Source organism: Cavia porcellus, unplaced genomic scaffold (genome assembly GCF_034190915.1).
Source record: "Cavia porcellus strain 051 isolate PalLab524CR breed Dunkin Hartley unplaced genomic scaffold, mCavPor4.1 scaffold_25, whole genome shotgun sequence".
NCBI classification, from domain to species: Eukaryota; Metazoa; Chordata; class Mammalia; order Rodentia; family Caviidae; genus Cavia; species Cavia porcellus.
In genome coordinates, this window is record NW_026947508.1 from 21,793,004 (window position 1) to 21,816,218 (window position 23,215).

At 43.9% G+C, this 23,215-nt stretch overlaps 2 protein-coding genes across 12 annotated transcripts in view; both read left to right on the forward strand.

Annotated features, from left to right (window-relative positions):
• The window catches only part of Rcc1 (regulator of chromosome condensation 1), a 31,528-nt gene extending 26,771 nt beyond the window's left edge, over nt 1-4,757 (forward strand). For all 11 annotated transcript variants that reach the window (XM_063235900.1, XM_063235893.1, XM_063235897.1 and 8 more), the window contains 6 exons: nt 674-764; nt 878-1,006; nt 1,851-2,006; nt 2,218-2,337; nt 2,642-2,794; nt 3,642-4,757. In XM_063235900.1, coding sequence (XP_063091970.1) covers nt 674-764; nt 878-1,006; nt 1,851-2,006; nt 2,218-2,337; nt 2,642-2,794; nt 3,642-3,817 — 825 coding nt within the window. In that variant the 3' untranslated portion in view covers nt 3,818-4,757. The remainder of the gene's footprint in view (nt 1-673; nt 765-877; nt 1,007-1,850; nt 2,007-2,217; nt 2,338-2,641; nt 2,795-3,641) is intronic.
• Nucleotides 4,758-7,213: 2,456 nt separating this feature from the next.
• Nucleotides 7,214-22,685, forward strand: Trnau1ap (tRNA selenocysteine 1 associated protein 1). Its single transcript, XM_003471265.5, has 9 exons — nt 7,214-7,360; nt 7,804-7,901; nt 8,990-9,089; nt 9,692-9,744; nt 13,350-13,481; nt 14,764-14,883; nt 20,648-20,810; nt 21,119-21,152; nt 22,368-22,685. Exons 1-9 carry the CDS (start codon nt 7,334-7,336, stop codon nt 22,502-22,504), a joined length of 864 nt encoding a protein of 287 aa, XP_003471313.1. The 5' UTR covers nt 7,214-7,333; the 3' UTR covers nt 22,505-22,685.
• The last annotated feature ends 530 nt before the right edge of the window (nt 22,686-23,215 follow it).

Sequence of the window (23,215 nt, forward strand, 5' to 3'; positions counted from 1 at the left end):
GGGATGTCATAGCTCAGTGATGCTAAGCCATGGAGAGAATAGTTTTAAAAAATTTCAGCATTAGAATTCTTTTGTACTTTTATATTTATTTTGAAATATTACAAACATTAAGCAGTCCAGCTGGGCGTGGTGGTGCATGCCTATAATCCCAGCACTCAGGAGGCTGAGGTGAGAGGATCACTGCAAGTTTGAGGTCAGCCTGGGATACAAAGTGAGTTCAAGGCCAACCTGAACTACAAAGCGAGATCCTGTCTCAAACAGACAAAGAGAAAAAAGAAAGAAAATAAGACAACTGATCAATCTTTCCTCATCAAACCTGTTTGAAAATTTTTAATTTTTATGGAAATTTCCTAACATAAAAGTAATCAGAATAATGTATTGAACTTTCAGCTACTTATTATACAGCTTCAATGATTATCAGCTTTTTATAGCCAGATTTGTTTATCCCTACCAAGTCACATCTACTTTTCTCCTCTTTGGGTATTTCCATGCAAATCCTAGAACCCATATGATTTCATTCCTGAGTATTTCAGAATGTGGCCTGCCTCTGGTCCACGTCTTCATCTCTGTCTGCTGCCATTCCTGGCTCTTCACCACACAGCTCTGTGGCCTCCTGTAAACCTGGGCGTGGCCAGTACAACTGGCTGATTAAGTGCTCTGTCCCATCTCTTAGGACAATAATGGTGTGATTGGACTGTTGGAGCCCATGAAGAAGAGTATGGTGCCCGTGCAAGTGGAGCTGGATGTGCCCGTGGTGAAGGTAGCTTCAGGTTAGTCTCAGGGTCCTCACTGTGGGCAGGAGCTATAGAATCCTGTTCTGGGCTAGCTCAGCCTCTGGCCTTACAGATGAGCCCTGCATTTTCTTCTGTCTTCTTACCTTCAGGAAATGACCACTTGGTGATGCTGACAGTTGATGGTGACCTCTACACCTTAGGTTGTGGGGAGCAGGGCCAGCTGGGGCGTGTGCCTGAGTTGTTTGCCAATCGCGGTGGCCGAAAGGGCCTTGGTAAGTGGCTTTGTTCTCTCTCATGGGGCAGCTTGGCAAACTACTTCCTAGTAGATGCCAGAATTAGGATGGGTTCTGGGTTCTGGCTTGCATCAAATGGACTTGTAGTGTTGGTTAAGAACTGAGACTTTAAACCAGGTGTGCGGCACATGCCTGTGGTACCAGCACTTGGGAGGCTGAGACAGGACAATTGCTGAAAGTTCAAGGCCAACCTGGACTTCTTAGTACGTTCAGGCTTAGCTTGTACTACAGAGAGACCCAGTCTCAGCAACAACATCAGTAACAGAAAAACTCCACTCATCTGTTAGAGACCAACTACCTGGGTTTGAGTCTTTTTTCTTTTTCTGGGTTTAACTCTTGTTCTGGTGCTTCCTGGCTCTGGTGCCCTGGGTATAGTTTCCGTCTCTCTAAACCCACCTACTTCTAACCCTACTTCTTTGGAGTGTTAATGAAGATAAGTGAGCTAATTAGAAGAATGTCTGACATATAGTAAGGTCCACATAAATATTACCTGTAATAACAGAGGGGGTTGTATGTGTGTGTGCCCTTTTGAGACAGGATCTTGCTATATAGTTCAGGCTGGCCTAGAACTAACTCTTTAGTCCAGGCTGGTCTTAAACTTACAGTGATCCTCCTGCCTCAGCCTCCCAGGTTCTAGATTAAAGGTGTGTGCCATGACACTCGGCTAATAACTGAGAATTTGAACAAAGCATTTGTACTTTTTTGGCCTCAGTTTTCTCTTTTGTAAAATTAAGGATAAAATCCCAGCTTAGCCTTCCTCTGAGGGCTTTCGTAATGGAAAAGAAAACAGTTTCAGTCAGAGAGAACACTTTTCTGCCTACAGAACGACTCCTTGTTCCCAAGTGTGTGATGCTGAAGTCCAGGGGAAGCCGGGGCTACGTGAGGTTTCAAGATGCCTTCTGTGGTGCCTATTTCACTTTTGCCATCTCCCACGAGGGCCACGTATACGGGTTTGGCCTCTCCAACTACCATCAGCTTGGTGAGTCCTGAGCCCAGCACTAGGCATGACCTGGTAACCTGCGTACCAATTTTACCCGCTCTGTGTACCCTTCTTGGGCTCATCTGGCCCCTCAGAGCTGTAGTTGTCTCATCTGTAAAGTGAGGCTATCCCTGTCCTGGTGAGGGTGGCCTTGCTGTGGCAGGGAATAGAGAAGGGTAGCTCCTACAAACACCTTCACCCCTTACAACAGGAACACCAGGCACAGAGTCATGCTTCGTACCCCAGAACTTGACATCCTTCAAGAATTCCACCAAGTCCTGGGTGGGCTTCTCTGGTGGCCAGCACCATACAATCTGTATGGATTCAGAAGGTACGACCCCTCTCCTATGCACTGGAGGTTTTATTCCCTGACCTTGGAGCCTGAGCCTGTTTTTATAGAATGGGCCAGATGTGGGTACACCCCTATCCTCCGATGCTTCCAAGGCCAAGTTCTCCAGGGACCAGTATGGAGATTTTTGTAGGTCTCCCCTAAGATGAGGAGAGATATTGTAGACCTCCTTCTTATCACCTTGGAAAGAGGGACAGACTTGTGAAGACATGGGGTCTCACTGGGCCTGCTATCCACTCTTCTTGGGGCGCACCCTCTGCTACTGCTCCTCTTTCCCCTCCCACAGGAAATGCGTACAGCCTGGGCCGGGCTGAGTATGGGCGGCTGGGTCTTGGCGAGGGTGCGGAGGAGAAGAGCATACCCACCCTCATCTCCAGGCTGCCTTGTGTCTCCTCAGTGGCCTGCGGTGCCTCTGTAGGATATGCTGTCACCAAGGATGGTAAGTGGGGCTGCCTGTACTTGTTTCATGGGCCTGGGAATCGTGATTTCCTAGCGGACTCCCAGCAGGTTCTAACGTCCACTGTAAGTCAGAGCTGAGGTATGATGATCATGTTATGATGGCGCTGCTTTGCTCCTGCCTCTCAAGCTCTGGCTTTGGTGGATATACATTATTTTAATAGAGGTGATTTGTTCTGCAGAGGAGGAAAAAAACCAAAGAGGGAGACAGAACTGAGGCCAGGGAAGCTGTGAGACTTGAATTGAGGTCTCCAGACTCCTGACTCAGGCTGTCTACATCAAAGGGGTTCCTTAGTTAGCAGCTTCCCCAGGGATTGGACCTAGAATATTAAGAGAAAAAATATTTAGTAGTTAGGGTCCTGGCTAGCACAGCAGGAGGATGTGAGCTGAAGCCGCCAAAGCCTGAGTGGGTGAGGGGCACAGCTCTGTTGGAAGTTAGGTTGGAGAGGTTATTTGGGAAGACTTCCTGAGGAAGCAGTGCATCTTGAAGTTTCAGTCCTTTGTAAACAGCACAGGATGGTGTCCCCAGCAGAGAAACTTTCAAAAGTGGCTGTTCCTGGGATTTGGAGGATTGGACAAGGGTTTAGGTGAGCAGCCAGTCATGCAGGGCCTTGAATGCCATGGCTAGCAACAGGAAGAAATCCCATGCCATTTTTAAGACCATCCTCTCCTTGGCTTCTCTCATTTTAACTGGACCCTTAGGAGCCGGGACCTCATCCAGCTGCTGTTGGCCAAGATGAAAATTCATCGCCATGTCTCTAGCTCTTGATGGTTTGGACACATCGGGCTGGGACCCTGGAGACAGCTGCCCCTGTTTTTGTTTCCTGCAGGCCGTGTTTTTGCCTGGGGCATGGGTACCAACTACCAGCTGGGCACAGGGCAAGACGATGATGCCTGGAGCCCCGTGGAGATGACTGGCAAACAGCTGGAGAACCGTGTGGTCTTATCTGTGTCCAGCGGGGGCCAGCACACAGTCTTATTAGTCAAGGACAAGGAACAGAGCTGATGAAGCCCACGAGTGCCTGGACCCCACCTTCCCTCACAGAACAGGGAAGCAGAGATGGCAGCAAATCCCAGCAGCCTCTCCCCAGCCTGTTCTGAACACTGTGTCATCTCCTGCTTTTTCCCCATCAACAGAGCAGAATCCTTCTCCTCTTTTTCATCCTCCTTTCTGGAATCATCCTGGCACCTGCAGGATGAAGTAGGGAGAGGAGGGTTTGTTAGAAGGAACATTGCTGGCCCTCACCGCAGACTCCTGTGGCTGGACCTTTTGCCCCACTGCTCTATCTCCCTCGTGGCTGGCTCTGACTTTGCCTTCCACAGTACCACAATGTCCTCTCCCTGGGGATTTGGTGCCTGCACTCTGAGAAGCTGGGGCTCCACCAAGCCCCAACTCTAATTATGTGCTACTCTTCCTGTCCTAACAGTCCATGGGCACCCAGACAGTTAAAAGTCATCAGACCCAGCTGTCATGGACCCAGGCCTGGGACAGCTGGAGAAGGGGCAGGGATACAGAGCTGTGGGCAACCCCAAGCCAAATACTTGGCTCTGAACAGGTGTCCATAGGGCAAAAGACAATGATTCACTTGAAGGAAAAAGCCAACTACTGTAGCTATTCACCCAGAAGCACAAAGCATAGTGTTTGCCTATCGGGTGTTGCTTGTATGGTCCCCATCCATTGGGCCTCATATGCAGCCAAGGACCCCAAATCCCCACTGGGCAGGGCAGAGCAGGGTATAGGCAGAGAGAGGATGGAGGTTTTATTCACAAATGTATGGCAATATTAAGAGGTGAGGGAGGGGAAGAGGCTGGTCTCACGAAAAGGAAGCAGCAATCTGTACAGTGGCTGAGAAAATAGTTCTAATTTTTTAAAATTGTAAAATATTTTTGAGGGGAGAGTGTAACCTTTTAACACTTTGAATAAAATTAAGAGTTTTATAAAATAAGCCACTTATTTTTCTACACTTTTTTCAAGGCAGGGTTTTACTATGTGCCAAGTGTTGTTGGGAAGGGCCAAATGAGCCCATGCTCCTGAGGCTAGTGTCACCTACAGCTTGAAGGATGTCCCCTGTGGGTTCCCCCAAGGCTGTTCAAAATCATCAAAAGAAGAAAGAAATTTGGATGTTCATTCTTCAGGAACCACTGGATTAAAAAAAAAAAAAAATGGTGCAATACAAGAGAAAGGATGAATGTTTTAATTTTGTAAACCAGATTTTTGGGTGTATTACATGTTTAGAAATGCTTACTGAGCTGCCATACTTTCAGTAGCACATTAAACATTAATTACAGGGCTGGAAGTACAGTTTGGGTAGAAAGCTTGCTTAGCATCCAATCCCCAGCACCAGAAAGAAACAGTCACATGGTGTTTTAATACAGTTTATGTGCATTGTAGATTTTCATAAGCACTGAGCAAACAAATCAGGGCCAACTTGCCCACTTGCCCAGTATAGTAGTTACGAGCTACAAGTGGCTGTTATATTGAAATCAGTTTTAAAACTTGTTAAACTTTTTCAGTTGTACAAACCATATGTCAAGTACTTGATAATATATGGCTGTTTGTTTGTGGTATTGGACCACTGAGATTTTTTTTTTCAGTGCCTGTCAAATCCCAGAACATTTCCATTACTGCAGAAAGTTTATTTATTTTTATACTGCAGAAAAGTTTTGTATCTATATCTGTAGCCTGAAGCTGGGCATGATGTTGCCTCCCTGTAATCATCTAACATAGCCTGAGGCAGGATTAGGCCAGCTGGGACTGCATACCCAGAACCTGTCTCCAAAAAGAGTGCATGTGTGGCGGAGTGTGGTGGCACATACCAATGTAATGGGCAATTTAGCAAGTCTTTGTCTCTAAAAGGGAGGGGACAGAGTTCAGCACTCTCTTTTTTTGTGTGGGAAAAGGGGAAGTCATCTGTATGTAACAGGAAAGTAGAATCGGCAGGATTCTTGGGTGGCAGATACCAGTGATTTTTAGAAAAATGATTCCATCTGATTTTTTTCCTTGAGATGTTTGGGTTTTTTTTTTTTTTTTTTTTTTTGGCTTTTGAAAGTGTAGGCTCACTAGGTTCCCCAGGCTGGCCTCAAGCTCGAGGTGATCCTCCTGCCTCAACCCCTTGGTAATACAGGCATGTGCCTGTCATAAATTCAACAAATATTTTTTTCAATGCCTACCAAATTCCAAACATTACTAGAATTTGGATTTGTTTAGAAAAAAATGGACAAATCCTATCTCATGAAACTTTTTTGCCCAACTGATGTTGGACAAAGTTTACTGCCAGGCATTGTATCAATTACTTTCCTAGCTTCTCATTTTCTCTCCTACAGCACCGAGGTAAACATTTATTAAACATACTGGTCTCAAGTGATGTCACCTTTGGGGTATATCCGAAGCTTGGGATGTGAAGACTGGTAGGGAAAGACTAGGGGCCAGTCAGACACTTAGAGTGCAGGTGACTATTAGAAATGCCAACTCCCAGGTAAAGAAGCTTCCCTTTCTGTACTGACTACCAGCTGACTTCATTCCTTGGGATGTTCTCAGCCTAACAAATTTTAACATTAAACTACGAAGGGCCGAGGATTTAGTTCAGCATAAGCGCCTGCCTGGCAGTGAGGTGGTGAGTTCGATCCCCAGTACAAAAAAATAAAAAAATTTTAAAAATAAACAGGCCATGGACATTTGCTATACCAGTTTCCTGAGAAGTTGAGGCAGGGAGACTACAAATGTAAGCAGAGACTGGACAATTTAGTGACTTAGCTAGAGCCCAAGTAAAGGAAGAGGGAGGGGCTGGTGGGCGTAGCTCACTATAAAGGACCTGAGTTCCATCTGAGAATGGGGTAGGGAGTGAGAATCTATCAGGATTATTTGTCCAAACCGTCCGTGTTTATTGAGGCCATTTCCGTGGTTGTCGCTGTTCTGGGACATGCAATAGCCCCTGGTGCTCCGGAATTTGATAGTGGGATTCATGCAGGTAGGACAGGACATGGGAATTAACATTTGAGATGAATTTATCTGAACTTACACTCCCTTTAGCCCAACCCTACCTCCCTCTTCCCGCAGCTTTAACAAAAATCCCACATTTTGAAAACTGGGAAACGTAGGACTGTTTTGTGTTTTAGTATCGGGGATCGAACTCACGACCTCGCGCTTGCCAGGCAAGTACTTACAACGCTGAGTTAAACCCCTGGCCCCAGAGTTGCTGCTTTTAAAATTTATGTTTTCAACATTTTACAACGAGCATACATTATTTTTATTACTTATGTAAGTAGTTCCGTGTGCAGTTTATCACGTACTGAGAAAGTCCAGCCCCGACTCTGGCCTGAACACCGCCCACTGCGACCCGGAAGCTGAGCGCCCTGGGAGACTCCGGAAAACCCGGAGCGGAATACCCGGCTGGATGGGCAGCGAACTTTCGGCGCGTGCGCAGAAGGCGTCGCAGGCGGCCAACTCCGGGGCGGTCCCCACAGCGCGGACCCGAGTCCGCGCGCGCCTCTCAGGCCCGCAAAGTCCGCGCCCGGGTGCGGGATGGCGGCCAGTCTGTGGATGGGAGATGTAAGTGAGGGCGGCTGCCGGGGCTCTGAGGAGAAAGCTAAATCGCGGTGTCGCTAGGGAGGAATGGCTTTGAGGGGAAAGGGGCTTTGAATCCTCAAAAGGCTGGAAATGAACGGAAGGAGCGGGTTTGTCTGCCGCGGAGGGTTCCTGGGGTGGAGACCTGGGTACGTGGTTGGGTGAAGGAGGGCCTTTTTGAGGGTCAGAAGGGGAGGAACCCCAGGACTGGGGACGCTGTGGCTGTGGGCGGGGCATGGAGATCCCGGGTCATGGGCCTCCCTAAAGGGGCGCAGGTTGGAAGTGGAGGAGTTGGAGTTCACGTCCTGCGCCACGGAGCCCTCGGCGCGCGCCGCGGGAGCCCCGCGTGGCCTGCAGGGGGCGGGGCTCGGGCCGGGGAACGCGAGCCCGGACTCAGTCCTCAGCAGCCCGCCCCTCCTTGTGCGCAGCTGGAACCCTACATGGATGAGAACTTCATCTCCAGAGCCTTTGCCACCATGGGGGAAACCGTGATGAGCGTCAAGATTATCCGAAACCGCCTCACAGGGTGCGTGTCTTTTTCATCTTCCCACTTCTCCCTTAATGGATCTTGCTGCAGCTGATCCATTACATTCGAGAGAATGTAAATATGAAAAGGAAGGGCTTTGGGCTTCTGTCTACTCCTGGGGCATCTATCTCTGAGAATTACAGGGTCTAAGGGGTAACAATTCACAGTGTATATAACACATTGCGTAATGATAGGACTCAGGAGCCAGACTGGTTTTAGAAATTATTTCTGTTGTGTGACCTTGGGTAAGTTACTCTACTGTGAAAATGGGGAAAATAGCACCTACCTCGTAAGTGAGGATTAAATGAATTCCTACTAGGCTGTTAGAATAGTGAGTGTTATATATTCTGTGACAAGATTATAGCCTGCTAGGTAATAAACACTGCGTTCATTATGTTTTAAATTGTTGAGACAGAGTCTTGCTATTTGGTCCAGGCTGACCTCAAACTAAGTAATCTTCCTGCTTCAGCGCCCTTTATTTTTTGAGACAGGGTCTTGCTATGTAGTTCAGGATGGCCTCAAATTCACCATGATCCTCTTGCCTCAGCCTCAGGAGTGCTCCTATTATAGGTGTGCATCACCCCCCAGGCTTCTAGTACTCACTTTAAGTAGAGATCAAGAGTAGTTGTCCTAGGTAATGTCCTGTATTCTGAATTCATCTGTTTTTTACCTGTTGGTATTATACCTGTTCTATCTCTAGTATTTCCCATATACTAGTCAGTGATGATGAACCTTTTTAGAGCTTTCATTAGTTAACAGCTGGCGGTGGTACACGTGCAATAGGTTAGTTACCGCTGAAGTGGATGTTAGACCTACACACTTGATTTAATTCCATTAAAAACATTATTGGCAAAAAAAAAAAAAAAACATTAGCATGAGTACTTCACAGGTAATATAGTATGTAAACGAAGTTTTACTGAATGTATCTAGCTTGGCAGTCCTTATGTTCAGTTTTCTAAGTTACATCTCCACTGGAATGTGGCAGCAAACAAAAGTAGTATAGGCTGTGATTAGAAAATTATTTCTCCTTTTTTTTGGGTGAAACCTTAACTGGATTAACCATTTTGTTCTGTGTGCTTGCTTTTCAGGATCCCAGCTGGCTACTGCTTTGTAGAATTTGCAGATTTGGCCACAGCTGAGAAGTGTTTGCATAAAATTAATGGGAAACCCCTTCCAGGAGCCACACCTGTAAGGACGTTTAGATAATGATGATGTCACCATTTTTGTCATTAATTACTATCACTTATTGAATCCCTACTGTGTATTTTATTTAATCTTAAAATCACCCTGTGCAGTAGGCATTGTTATCTTTGACAGACCAGCAACAGTTCAGTGAAGTAAAATAACTTGCTCAAGGCAATAAAGATAGTAAATGACAGCCAAGATTCAGACAAGATTGGTTGCCTCCAAAACCTGTCCCCTTTCCACTCTGTGTCACTGCCTCCCTCCTGTGATGGAAGATTTGAAATGCTAGCTCTTTTGCCTGATCGAGAAACTAGAACAGGCTGGCAGCAGCAAGAACACATTTCAAGAGAGTTACATTCTGCTCTTCCCACAGTTACTTAGCTTACAGCTGCACCAGCTGGCACACCTGGGCTCATAGAACATGGAGCTGGCAGTGCCCTTAACGGTGATCCGTGCAACCCCCTCATTTTATACAGCAGAAAAGGCTGAGGCTTAGAGAGGGGGAGATATTTTGGCCAAGGTAATTTATTTCAGTTTTTTTCAAATATTGTTTGACTCTTGAAACACCTTTCTCTGTTTTAGTGTGTTTGTTTTTAAATTTCCAGGCAAAACGTTTTAAATTGAATTATGCTACTTATGGGAAACAACCAGATAATAGGTAAGTACGGAGCAGTCCCAAGGTAGCATCAACTTGCAGAAAATGACAGTGTGCCAGTCACTTCTAGAAGGAAGACGGGGCACAAGTTTTGTTGCACTTGCTCCTCCTCAAAGGAGCACATCCAAACCAGGCATGGTGGGATTACACTTCTGTAATCCCAGTACTTGGGAGACTAAAGCAGGCAGATCATTGCAAATTCAAGACCAGCCTGGGCTACAAAGTGAGCCCACGGCCAGCCTGAACTGCATAGCAAAATCATTTCCAAACGATGGGAAATAAAAAGGAGCACATCTTTCCATTTCTCCATTGGTGGATCTTCCTGGGCTGCCTCATGCTTATTTGGTCCCTCTTCCAGCGTTGCACCTTGTTACTCTTCACAATATGGAGCTTGTATTCCATGAGAACTTACCTACTATGCGTAGGCGTGGTTGTGAATATCTGTAAACTCTGGAGCTACTCTGGAGACAGGAGGATCACACGTTCAGTACCATTCTAGACAGTTTAATGAGACCAGCTCACAAAATAAGGATCAGGGCACAGGGATGTAGCTCAGTAGGAAGGATACCTCTAAGTTCTGTCCCCAAACCACAAAAAGAAAAGAATAAATAAGAGGATTGCAAACATGGCTCACTTGGTAGAACGCTTGGCTAGAATGTACAAGCCACAGACAGGTTCTGTCTCCAGCATTACCAAAAACAAACATAACTACCTGTCATAGTATAAATTGGTTAGTATTTCAGTTTGCTATGTGAAATCTTGGGGGGTTTGTTGTGTTTTATATTGTTTATTTGCAGGACTAGTTATTAAACCTAAGCTACCTTTTTTTTTTTTTTTTTTAAACTTGCTATGTCCCTAAGTTGCCCTGGCTTGGCACAAACTAGTGATCCTCCTGCTTCAGCATTGTGGAGTATCGAGATTGCAGGCCTGTGTCACCACCAAGCCTGGTTATATGAAATTTTACAAACACCGTCAACTGGGCATGGTAAAGCACACCTTCACATGCTTGTAATCCCAGCACTCTCAGAGGCTGAGGCAGAAGGATAACAAATTTGAACCCAGCACTGACAACCTAAGAGTCTGTCTCAAAATGAAATTTAAAAAATGCAGATTTAGCTTTCTAGTAAGGCCCTGAGTTTAGTTGTCTTTTAGTTTTTTAATTTGTTTTGCTCTTATGAAACAGAGTCTCACTGTGTAGTTCAACTCTGTGATCTTCCTGCCTCAACCTCTGAGGTGCTAGAATTATAGGCCTGCACCACCATATCTAGCTTTTTTTGGTTTTGTGAGACGGGATCCAACTATGTAGCTCTGGCTGCCCTTGATTCACTACAGAGCCCGGCTGGCTCCAACTCTTGGCAATCTTGTCTCAGACTCCTTACTGCTAGTATTACAGATGTCTGCCACTACGACTGGCATATGAATTCAGTTTTGTTTGGAGGCGAAAGAAATGTTTTGTGCCCAGTGACCCTATATGTTTACTTTTCAAAATTTATTCATGGATGTATGCAGAGTAGCCTCAAAAGAAGTAGTACATATAATGGTAAAGTTGAGAGGGGAGCTGTACAACTTAATGACAGATTGGGCGTGTTGGGCCAGGAATTTTAGCTCAGTGGCTCAAGCACTTTGCTAGTAAGTGTGAGATCATGAGTTCGATCCCCGGTACAAAAAAAAAAAAAAAAGATTGGGCCTATTCAGAATGGTATGGCCAATAGATACAACCTACTAACAGAGAAGTGGTTAAATTACAATATGTTACCTAATTGGAATACTTAAGTTGTGCTGTAGAATACTGATTTGTCAAAATACAAGGATATGGTTTTATGGTTTTTTCTTTCTTTCTTTCTTTTTTTTTTAAACCGGGGATCAAACTCATGACCTCATGCTTGCCAGGCAGGTGCTTGTGCCACTGAGCTAAACCCCTGGCCCTGTTTTTTTTTTTTTTTTTTAAGAGATGGAGTTTTTCCAGGCATGGTGGCTCACACACAATCCCTGTACTTTGGAGGCTGAGGCAGAAAGATTGCCACAAATTTCACGCTAGCCTGAATTTCATAGTGAAACTCTGTCTCAAAAACTGAGAAACAAAGGAAAAAAGCTAAAATGACAGATAACATGAATTGTATACAACTTTTGTAAATTCAGAAGAAAAATTACAGAAAAAAGAAAAGTATATATCCACAGTTATAGTAATTGCTTTTGAATTATTGGTAATTTTTTACCAATTTGGTAACAGATTATTGGTAATTTTATTTTCTTTTGCTTTTATACTAAATTAAAAATAATAACAAATGTCTGCTTACTTGGTACTAGGCATTGAACACAAGGCCTTGTACATGCTAAGCACACTTATTCCACTGAGCCACACTCTGCCTCATTAAATCTTTGCATAGAACTTTTTTTTTTTTGCGGTACTGGGGATTGAACTCACGACCTCGTGCAGGCACTTATGCCGCTGAGCTAAATCCCCGGCCCAGAACTTTTATTTTTTATAACAGGATTTTGCTGTGTAGTCCAGGCTGGTCTTGAACTAACTGTATAGCCCAGGCAGGCCTCTGAACTGAGGTGATCCTCTTGCCTCAGCCTCTTGAGTTCTGGGATTTCAGGCATGTGCCACCACATCTGACTGTGTCACTCTTTTTGGTGGCGGTACTAAGGATTGAACCAGGGTGGTTGTTTTTTTTGTTTGTTTGTTTTTGTTTTTGTGTGTCTTTTTCCTTTTTATCAGTACCGGGGATCAAACTCATGACTGCCTGCTTGCAAGGCAGGCGCTTATGCCGCTGAGCTAAATCCCCAGCCCCTGAACCAGGGTTTTTACATTGACCTCTTTCTCAGCTCTTTTTATTTTGAGACAAGAGTCTTACTAAGTTGCCCAGACTGGGTTCAAATTTCCAAGTCCTTCTGCCTCAGCCTCCCAGGGTGCTGGGAATACAGATGTGCATACCATTCCTGGCTTTTGTGTCTTAACATACAAAGTAAAAATATGTAGGTTTAGGGGCCAGGAATATAGCTCAGTGGTGGAGTGCCTGCCTGGCCAAGCGCAGGGTCCTGAGTTCAGTTCCTGGTCCAAAAAAAAATGCAGGTTTTCCAGGCGTGATGGCTCAATGTCTGTAATCCCAGCACTTAGGAGGCTAAAGTAGGAGGATTGTCTTGGATTGAAGACCAGCTTGGGCTACACAGTTAGTTCAGGACCAGCCTAAATTACATAGCAAGATCTTGTCTTTAAAAAAACAACCAAAAAAGAGTGTCTAGTTTATTTCAAAAAAAATTTTTTTTTATCTTTTGTGCTCCTCAGGGATGTGCTTCTGACCTACCCCTTCATTTGTATTTCCAAATCCTAAAACCCAGACAGACACTGTGCAGGGCAGTGACATGTTTCCATTTCTATTCCTTTTCTGCCAGAATGATTGTGAAACAAATTAGAACCAGTTTAAGCATAGTAGGTATGATGCCTTGGACTCTATCCCACAGCAAAAAATAAAACACCCAGAATCTGGTTAAATAGACCCTTCAGAAGTGGGGTTCCCTAAGAAGCTCTGGGAAGATTTACTTAGAGTAGGCCCAAATCATGCTCTGACCAAGGCTTTCATTTTTGTTATTGGCTCTTCTCTCAGTCCAGAGTACTCCCTTTTTGTTGGGGACCTGACCCCGGATGTGGATGACGGCATGCTATATGAGTTCTTCGTCAAAGTCTACCCTTCCTGTCGTGGAGGCAAGGTGGTTCTGGACCAGACAGGCGTGTCTAAGTAAGGCTTTCTCTGCGCTAAAGTGTGTTACATAACTTTGAGCATCTTTTCTGTTAGAGGAAGTGTTATTGTTACTGAGCCTTTCAGTATAGTTAGAAGTTTCTCCCTTCAAAAATGGAAAAATGTGGGGTTGGGGATTTAGCTCAGCAGCATAAGCGCCTGTCTTGCAAGCCTGTGGTCGTGAGTTCGATCCCTGGTACCGGTAAAAATACAAAAAACAAAAGGAAAAATTTGAAGGCTTCTTTTCAGTTTTTTTGTGGTATTGGGAATCAACACATGATAGGCAGGTGCTCTACCATTGAGTCACATCCACAGCCAAAGAAAAACTTTTTTGAAAAACTAATTCTTATCAGCATAGTCATAAGCTTATGTTTTGGGAGTCTGAGAGATGTGGATTTGAATGCTGCTCCTGTTATGTATGACTTTGGATATGTTATCAAACCTCTGAATTTTGGCTGCCTCTTCAGTCAAACGTGGATACCACCTTCATGTAATTATTGGACAGTTTTGCTTGTCCTGGTAACACATGCCTATAAAGCCAGTATTATCAGTTGATAAAGTATTACAAAGTTGAGCCCAGCCTGGGTAACTAGGCTACTTAGCTAAACCCTGTCTCAAAAAAAAAAAAAAAAAAAAAAATGGAAAGAGCTAGAGATGTAGATCTGTGTGAAGGCCTTAAAGTTCAATCCTTAGTGTGAGGTTTGGACAATTTGACAAAATAACCCTGTGAAAACGTTCAGCATGGCACTTGGAAATAAGTGTTCATTAAATGTTAGCTGTCGTTAATTTATTCCCCAGCTAGAGTATGACCTCAGGAAAATAGGAATCTGTTCTGTCTGACTGTCTTGTGCCATGCCCATTATAGTACTGGACATTTGGGGCAGTTTCCAAAAACATTTGCAGAACGGACTTCTTAAGCATTACTATTGCTACTATTAAGATAATGATAATAATTTGTTACCTTCTAGTAAATCGGGGAGGGAAGCTACTATTTGGGAAGAAACCCCATAGGTGAACGTATCAAGAAGAATGGTGAACTGAAAGTAAGAATTCCTAGATTTCACAATGGCCCAGTGCTTCAATCTCAACACCACTATGTAGCTGTCTCCACTAATAGGACTTTATCCCTTCCCATAGCTTGATGGAGTCCCTCTCCATTATCAGTCCCTGTCCTCGCCATATTCCTGCCCACATTCTTGCTCTTTCCCCTTTTCCTGACATGCATTCTTAGACTTCATCACATCTGTGATCTAAGTGTATTGGATTTTTTTTTTTCCTGCAGGGGTTATGGTTTTGTGAAATTTACAGATGAATTGGAACAGAAGCGAGCCCTGACAGAGTGCCAAGGAGCAGTAGGATTGGGGTCTAAACCTGTGCGACTGAGCGTGGCAATCCCTAAAGCGTGAGTCTCTCAGGGAGGGGAGAGGGCATTAGACTCAGCCTACCTGGGCACTGCCTGTCTATGGCTGGGAATCAGGGCATCCACATCCTGAAAGGGAGTCTGTAAGAGAGGCTTAGCTCAAGTCACAAATACTGATAGTTCACTTTTTCCCAAGTTAGGTTCTATGTGTTACAGATGAACTAACATAACCTCACCACTCCAAAAACTGTTTTTTTAATTTTTTTTTTTTTTAATCATTGGTACCGGGGATCGAACACACGACCACACGCTTGCAAGGCAGGTGCTTATCCAGCTGAGCTAAATCCCCAGCCGCAGCCACTCCAAAAACTTAAGAGACTAGGTGGTAGGGCAGGCAGGTCCATTTCAATATTAGTGGCACCAACAGTAGAAAAGCTGTTTGGCTGTACATTCCTAATGTCCCTGCTCTTTTCTCAGTAAGTGCCACCATCGGGAATTTGTCCATAGAATTAGTAAGGCATTGAATTTAGATAAAGGATACTAATGAGGTGGCCTGTAATTCTAGCACTTGGGAGGTTGAGGCAGGAGGATTGGAAGTTCAAAGACATTGTGGGTTATGTAATGAGACACTGTCTCATAGTAATTAAAGAACTGAGCAGAAAAAAAAAGTTACATCCAATTTTAGCCTCTATGAAAGTCCTTTGCTATAGGAATGGTTAAGAATTAATGCAGACATCTTTTAAAACACGTAACACTAGTAGGTGTCTTGGTTACTTTTCTCTTGTTGCTGAGACAAAATACCTGACACCCCAAATTAAGGAAGGAAAGGTTTACTTAGCTCATGGTTTTTGGAGGTTTCTGTCTGTAATCAGCTGGCTCCAAGGCAGAGTGTTGTGGCACAGAGCCAATTCTTCAAGGTGGCAGAAGATAGCAAAAGCAGCAAGAACAAAAGGAGGGTGAGTAGGTGAGTAAGCTGCTGCTTCTGCCTTATATTACCAGCAAGCCACCACCGCACCAGGGCAAATATAGTACTGAGACCACCTCTGTGCCTTCCTCTTGCACAGGCTGAGGATGTTTACAAAATAAGGATCCTGGCCCCTTCTTGAGTGGCTTAAACTTATAAATATCTCAAGTTGATATAATGTATCAACCATTATACTAGGCTTGTTTCATTTTTGAATGGTTCCTGGTCCATAGCAACTGACTGCCATCTCTTGTCTTTCCCCAGCCCCCATCTTCAAATAAATTGTTTTCTTTAATTAAAAAAAATTTATATGTATATATCACTATTGCAGCTGTTATACTAGCTTTAAAAAAAAAACTTTTCTAAGTAGAAAATCCTTCTTCCCTTACAAGTCCAAGCAGATTCCTAATGCAGAGAATCATTGCAAGTTCAAAGCCAGACTGGGATATAAAGTGAGCTCAAGGCCAGCCTAAACTGTATAGTGAGACTTTGTCTCAAAAAGATATTTAAAAAAATTTTTTTTTGTGCCAAAAGCACAAAAATAGCTGGGCTCTTGAGAGGCAAGGTTTGAGATAGGGTTCTTGTTACATAGTTCAAGCTATCCCTGAATTTATTACATAGCCCAGGCTAACCGCAAACTTGCAATCCTGCCTTAGCTTCCTGCATGCTGAGATCATAGTTGTCTGCCACCCTGCCTGTCTTTAACACATTGTAGATCAACCTGAGTATTCCCCAGCCAAATGTTACTTGTTGTGTAAGCTCTACTATATAGAAACATTAAAGAATTCTTTGTCAGAACTGAGACTGAACCCAGGGCTCCTTGCTTAGCTCAGGTGGGCAAATTCTCTACCACTGAGCTACATCCTCAGTTCTTTTTGAAAATTTTTGAAATAGTTTTACAGAGTTGTCCAGACTGCACTAGAACTCATGATCCTCCTACCTCGGCCTCTTAAGTAACTGGGATTATAGGTATGTGCCACAGCACTCTGCAATAAATAAATAGATAGATACAAAGAGATATAGAGATGTATTTTTAGCAACTATATAAGTCTTTTGTGCATGTTATCTGTCCAGCAGATACTTTGATGTTGACCATTTTGACAGTTTCTGGAGTGTCACCAGCTTTTCAGTCAGTAACTACTGAGTTCCTACAGCTGTGCAGGCCCTTCCTTGATTTTGAAGATGAGGCTATAACAAGAGAAAGTGCTCTCTGCAGTCTGTAGTATTGTGATCTGTTTGTATCTATTCTTCATTAAACACCATTTTCAGTTGATCCGGCCCACGGATCAATCCGTGGGGTGTACCTGGAGGGGGAACAGGGATTAAATAAAGACATGGGGGAGACAGAGAGAGAGACTGAGGCAAGTTGAGAGAGTCCAATCAAGCCCCGTTTATTCCGGAAGTGATCACATCTTTTACTTTCTTTTTTTTTTGTCTTTTTCATTTTTATCGGTACCAGGGATCGAACTCACGACCGCCTGCTTGCAAGGCAGGTGCTTATGCCGCTGAGCTAAATCCCCAGCCCTGTGATCACATCTTTTATAGGCCAAGGGCGGGCTAGTGGGACAGGAAGAAGCTATGGGGATGAATACAACAGGGTCATCGTCACATTCGGGTGTGTGACGTAAGCAGGGGAGGATTATGGTTAATGTAGGCAGATGCATTGTGCCCATAGGAGAGAAGGAGGCAGGGAGGCAGCAATGGGACTGTCTCAAAGCTCCCTACAGTCAGTGATGGGTACCTGTCTCCGAGTTGGTGCCCTCAGCCTTTGGGAATGGAGGTGACAAACAGCAGAAATACGCAGTTTCCCAGAGAGGGCAAAACCAGTGCCAGGCCAGAGAAATTAGACTATCCCTTCAGTTACCCCAGTGTATAAAGAGGTAGTGGATTTTCTTGGAGTCGTGAAAGGGGAGCGAGCCAAAGAGGAGACTAGTAGAGGCATTTGACCCAGCACTGGGCAGGGGAGGAAGTCACTGAGCCATCCTTCTCTGGAGGTGAACTCAACAAGCTAGGACTTGGATAGTCAAACCTTCAGTCTACCTAGCAACTGTAGCTAAGTTCCACTCTTTGAGCAGACACTGGATTGAAGAAATTTATAAAAAGCTCATTCAGGCTGGAAGTATTTGCAGTTTCTGTAACAGGGATTTATTTGTATCATACTTGGCTCCTGCTTGTGGCTTGGTTTCCTGCCTGTCTTGACTCTACAGATTCAGTATACAGATCATAAGGAAACAAGTAGGTTCCACTCTGTGTGACAGTTACAGTCCTCCTTACAAGCCAGCCAGTGGCACATGGTGACTCGGCCTGTCTCTGCATGTTTGGTAGCACTTAGGAGCCACTCGGGCTCTTCAAAGCATGATGACTGGAGATAGAACACCACATGCCGAGCCTGTGGTTCCTCTTAGCTTAGACTGGGGATCAGCCCTCAGGCTTGTTTTATGAGGCTGTTGTGTACACAGTTGTTAAGATGTGGGAGATAATGGATCCTTTATAGGCTTGACATTTTGTTTTTGGTTAGCAGTGACTATGCCACTGTATGTTGAGAAGGAAGCTTTATGCTTACTCTGGGCCTCCATCCTGATTGGTAAGCAAGTGTGGTAAAGACTGGCAAGATGTCTTGAACTTGTAACAGTAGGTGCTGTATGTAACAGTGTATTAGGAGCACAGTGTGGCATTAGGAATAGTTCAATCCAGCTCAGGGTAGTATTAGTCTTACAGTTAAATTTGGCAGGGTGCATATTCATAATCCCAGCATCTAGGAGGCCAAGGCAGGAGGATTGCAAATTTGAGCCCATCATGGATAATTTTGTGCTTTAGTGAGACTGTCTCAAAAAATAAAGCCCTGGGGATACTTAGTATAAAGGCTCTGTGTTCAATCTGCAGTACTTGGGCCAGGGATATAGCTCAGTGGCATATGTGCCTGCCTGGTAAGTGCAAGTTCCTGAATTCCCAGTACCGGGGCGTTGGGGGGGTTCGGGGGGGTCCACAGACCCCTAAAAGAAAATGTGTCCTCCCATCCTAGGCACGATGGCTTTAGACAAGTTATTTTTAAGACCCAGTATTCTTATCTGTACAGTGGTAATAATAAAATGTAGCACTATTGTAGGACCATGTAGTACTTCAAATAGTTGACCAAAAGTAAAAAACAACTGGTAACCCAGTCCAAAAATGGGCATTGGAAATGAATAGACCCTTTTCAGATGAAGAAGTAGAAGAGCAAATAGATATATTAAAAAAACCTTCAACATCATTAGTCATTCAAGAGATGCAAATTAAAAGTGCACTGAGATTCTGTCTCCAGAAAAAATGGCTGTTACCAAAAAATGCTGCTATCAAAAAAACACTGGAGTGGGGCTGGGGAGTTAGCTCAGTGGCATATGCACCTGTCTTGCAAGCAGGCAGTTGTGAGTTCGATCCCCGGTACCGATAAAAAGGAAAAAGACAAAAAAACAAAACAAAACACTGGAGATGGAACGCTTCCTCCAGTGTTGGTTAAAGTATAGAAGGCAGTTCCTCAAAAAACTGAAACTGGAGGTTCCATTCTACTCAGCTGGTCACCTTCTTGGTATCTTCCCAAAAGAAATACAAGTATCATAACACAGAAATATATACACACTGATGTTTATAGTAGCACAGTTTGTAATAGCTAAATTTTGGAAACAGTCCAAAAGTTCATCAACCAGTGAAGAAGATGTGAAGTACTACACTGCCATAAAGAATGATAAGCTTGAGACATTTTTAACTAAATGGATGCACCTTGAGACCACACTCTTAAATAAATCTGACACATGCAAACTGCATTGTTTCTCTAGTGTGAGAAACTGAAAGTGAAAATAAAGACCAAAATATATAATAATTGGAGCATGGAAAGAAAATGTTTAAAAGAGAAGGGAAATGGGGTTGAGAAGGAAAGAAATGTAAATGACACTTAAGTAAATAGGGAGCGGATGAGGGGTTGTAGGGAGAGAAGGAATGAGAAAAAAGGTCAAGATACATAATACACAGGTACAAACTCCCTATGATGAGTATCGTTAATGTATATCTGAAGTGTACCAATACATAAAAGATAAAGGATTAGCACAAATCTTAAGTAATCAGGTACATGAGATCCATGTTTGGGGATGTAGCTCAGTGAAAAAAGTTTTGCTTAGCACATGTAAGGCCTTGGATTTGATCCTCAGCACCCCCAAGATCATCACTATAGTAATGATGATAAGGCTCCTGTGATGGTGGATCTTTTTGGGGTAGTGATTAGATATTTCTGTAGTTTGAAGTGCTGTTTGGATGATCCTAAATCAAGATTCTCTAGATCATGTTATCTGAGCTCTTTCAGCTGGCTGAAAAGTCTCCGAAGATTTTGAGAAGAAAAAAAGTCAGTCCTGATAAGGTTTGTTGCGAGAAACAGGCCCACTGTAGTAAGTAGCGCACTCCACACCTGGAATCCCAGCACTGAGACCAAGGCAAGAGGATCACTGTGAGTTCAAGGCCAGCATAAACTGTATGGCAAAACTCTGTCTCAAAAAGAAGAAAAAAACCCACTATGATCCTTCTGTCTTAGCCTGCAGAATACTGGGATTACTGGTGTGGGCTGCTTAAAGTAAAGAAAAACCAGTTATAGAGACAGATTGCCTGGGTTTGAATCTCTTTATTAGTGGTATGATTATGGGGTAGTTATTTAACTGTCTATATTGAGTTCCTCATCTGTAAAGGAGGAAAGATGGCAAACTCATTGTGTAGGGTTGTTGTAAGAATTAAATATAACTATGTAAAGCAGAACCGTCCCTTGTCACATAGGAAATGTGTAAATTTCTGCTTACATTTATTTTTGTCTCTTAATACAAGGAGCCGTGTAAAGCCAGTGGAATACAGTCAAATGTACAGTTATAGCTACAACCAGTATTACCAGCAGTACCAGAACTACTATGCCCAGTGGGGCTATGACCAGAACACAGGCAGCTACAGCTACAGTTACCCTCAGTATGGCTACACCCAGAGCACCATGCAGGTACCTGTGTCTTGGCAAGTCTAGCCCTCTTGGGTTATGTTTCCTCTCTGGGACAGGTCATTCTCTGAGATGGGGTTGGGTATAGGGAGCTGGGCTTCAGAAAAGGTGGGGAAATGGTAAAGCGACATCTTAAAAATAAACCATGGCATCAAAAAAAGTGGGGGGCTGGGTAGCATAAGTGCCTGCTTTGCAAGCATGTAGTTGAGTTTCATCTCTGGTACCCAAAAAAAGGGGGGGCGGATAAAACATGGTAATTATGGGGTAGGTTTTCACTGGGCTGATCACTCACCTCTCTGGTCTCTTGACAGACATATGAAGAAGTTGGAGATGATGCATTGGAAGGTAAGAAAGACTCCACTTTTATTCCTCGGTCAGCTCTTATGAAATGATTGCCTTGTGAGGAATGCAAGGTAAACTGCTCTGAAGGAATTCATATTCTTGTGAGAGCCAGATATGCAGACACAGAGCAAGGTGTGACAGGGTATCAGTACGGTTCCCAAGAAGCCCATCACTCCCTCCCCTGAGTATGGGTCTAACAATACTGTTTCTTGTTTCGTCAGTTTGACATTGTTTTTGCTAGGCATGGTGGCACACACCTATAGCACTTGGGGAGGCTGAGGCAAGCCTGGGCTATCTCAAAAAAAAAAAAAAAAAAAAAACTTTTTCTGAAGTTTACAGCACCACACCCAATAATAGCCATTTCTTTTTATCGGTACCAGGGATCAAACCCAGAATTCCCTGCTTGCAAGGCAGGTGCTTATGCTGCTGAGCTAAATCCCCAGCCCCTGATAATAGCCATTTTTAAAAAAAAATTCATGTCCTTTCAAAGTACAACCTTTCTAATCACTGTTACCTAGTCCTCTAGCTGCTGGTCACTAGCCATCTATTTTCTGTTTCTCTGACATCCTAGGCAAGCTCTGTACCACTGACCCATATTCCTAGCCCTATGTGTTATTTTTTAAATTTATTTTTGCAGAACTATAGAGGAATTTGGAACTTCACACTGAGCCACATCCCTTTGTAAATTTTGAGCTTCAGTCTCAAATTGTCCAGGCCACCATGCCCAGCCTTTGGTGTTTGAATTGAACTGCTCCCGTCCCTTAGCAGTTTTCAAGGCACATCCATCCATGCTGTAGCCTGTACAGATGCTGCTTTCTAGTTGGGACTAACACTATCTCCCTCCCCACCTTATTTTTTTTCTCAACTACACTGGCCTCAACTCATAGGATCCTCCTGTGTGGCACCACACCACCCAGCTTTCTCCCTCACTTTTTTGATAGGGTCTTGTCCAGTTGCTCAACCCTCAAACTTGAGATCTTTCGGGTTCCCCTTCCCAAGTAGCTGGGTTAACAGGTTGTGTGACACCACACCTAGCTTCTAAATCCAAATTTCAAATGAAGACCAGTCCAGAAAATTAAGGTATAGAGACACAGCTTTTATAACAAATCTGGAAGCAAAAAACCACCACCATTATTTTAGAAAGCTGGACACAAGTACCCTTGTATTCGATGGTTATTCCTTCAGCCTGCCCTAATGTCAGCCTTGCTGTTCTCCCAGACCCCACACCACAGCTGGATGTGACAGAAGCCAACAAGGAGTTCATGGAACAGAGTGAAGAGCTGTATGATGCATTGATGGACTGTCACTGGCAGCCCCTGGACTCCGTGTCTTCAGAGATCCCAGCCATGATGTAGCTAAGACAAAGGACAAAGCAGCATGGACTGAGGGAAGATGAGCCTTTTTTAAAAATGTGAAAATTTTTACCTTTTCAGAAATGGTTTATAAGGTTTTAATAACTTTCCTGATATGACTATTTCCACAACATTGCTGTTTTCATCTGGTAGTCATTAGAATGGAAACTGTTGGACAATTTAAGCAGCTATTTCCTACTTATTCATACTTCCTGGCAAAGTTTACGGGTTCGCCAGTGGATCAGTCCTACTTCCCAAAACTCGGCATTCATGGATGGCTACTGTGTCAATGTATAGGACAACCCTAACAGGTCAGCAGCATGATGCCTGCCTGACACTGGGTCAAAGTCTCTATGCCCACAAAGTGACAGACCTGTTCCCCACTTAAGGATTTGGAGCTTGAATTATGTGCAAGCCTGCAAAAAGCCCTTCTGTAAGGTCCTCCCGTGACTGCTTTATTGAACACTCATAAGAGCAATGGTATGTTAGGGTAACATACAGATTGCAGTAAGTGCCACTAAACTAGATGTGGTGGTACCAAACTGTAACTGTAGCAGTTGGGAGGCTGAGGTAGGACTATTTGAGAGTTTAAGACCAGCCTAAATTCTTTAAAACCAGCAAAAAATATTGCACCTCACCTCCTTTTCACTGAAAAGAGTGGGGTTCCTTGGGAGGTGTTACTGCTTTAGTCTATAATGAAGTACCTAAAATAGC

Coding starts and splice junctions, on each gene's coding strand:
- Trnau1ap (XM_003471265.5), top strand. CDS start 7,334: ATGGCGGCCAGTCTGTGGATGGGAGAT. Junction 7,361..7,803: donor CCAGTCTGTGGATGGGAGAT/GTAAGTGAGGGC, acceptor CCTTGTGCGCAG/CTGGAACCCTACATGGATGA. Junction 13,482..14,763: donor GACCAGACAGGCGTGTCTAA/GTAAGGCTTTCT, acceptor TTTTTCCTGCAG/GGGTTATGGTTTTGTGAAAT.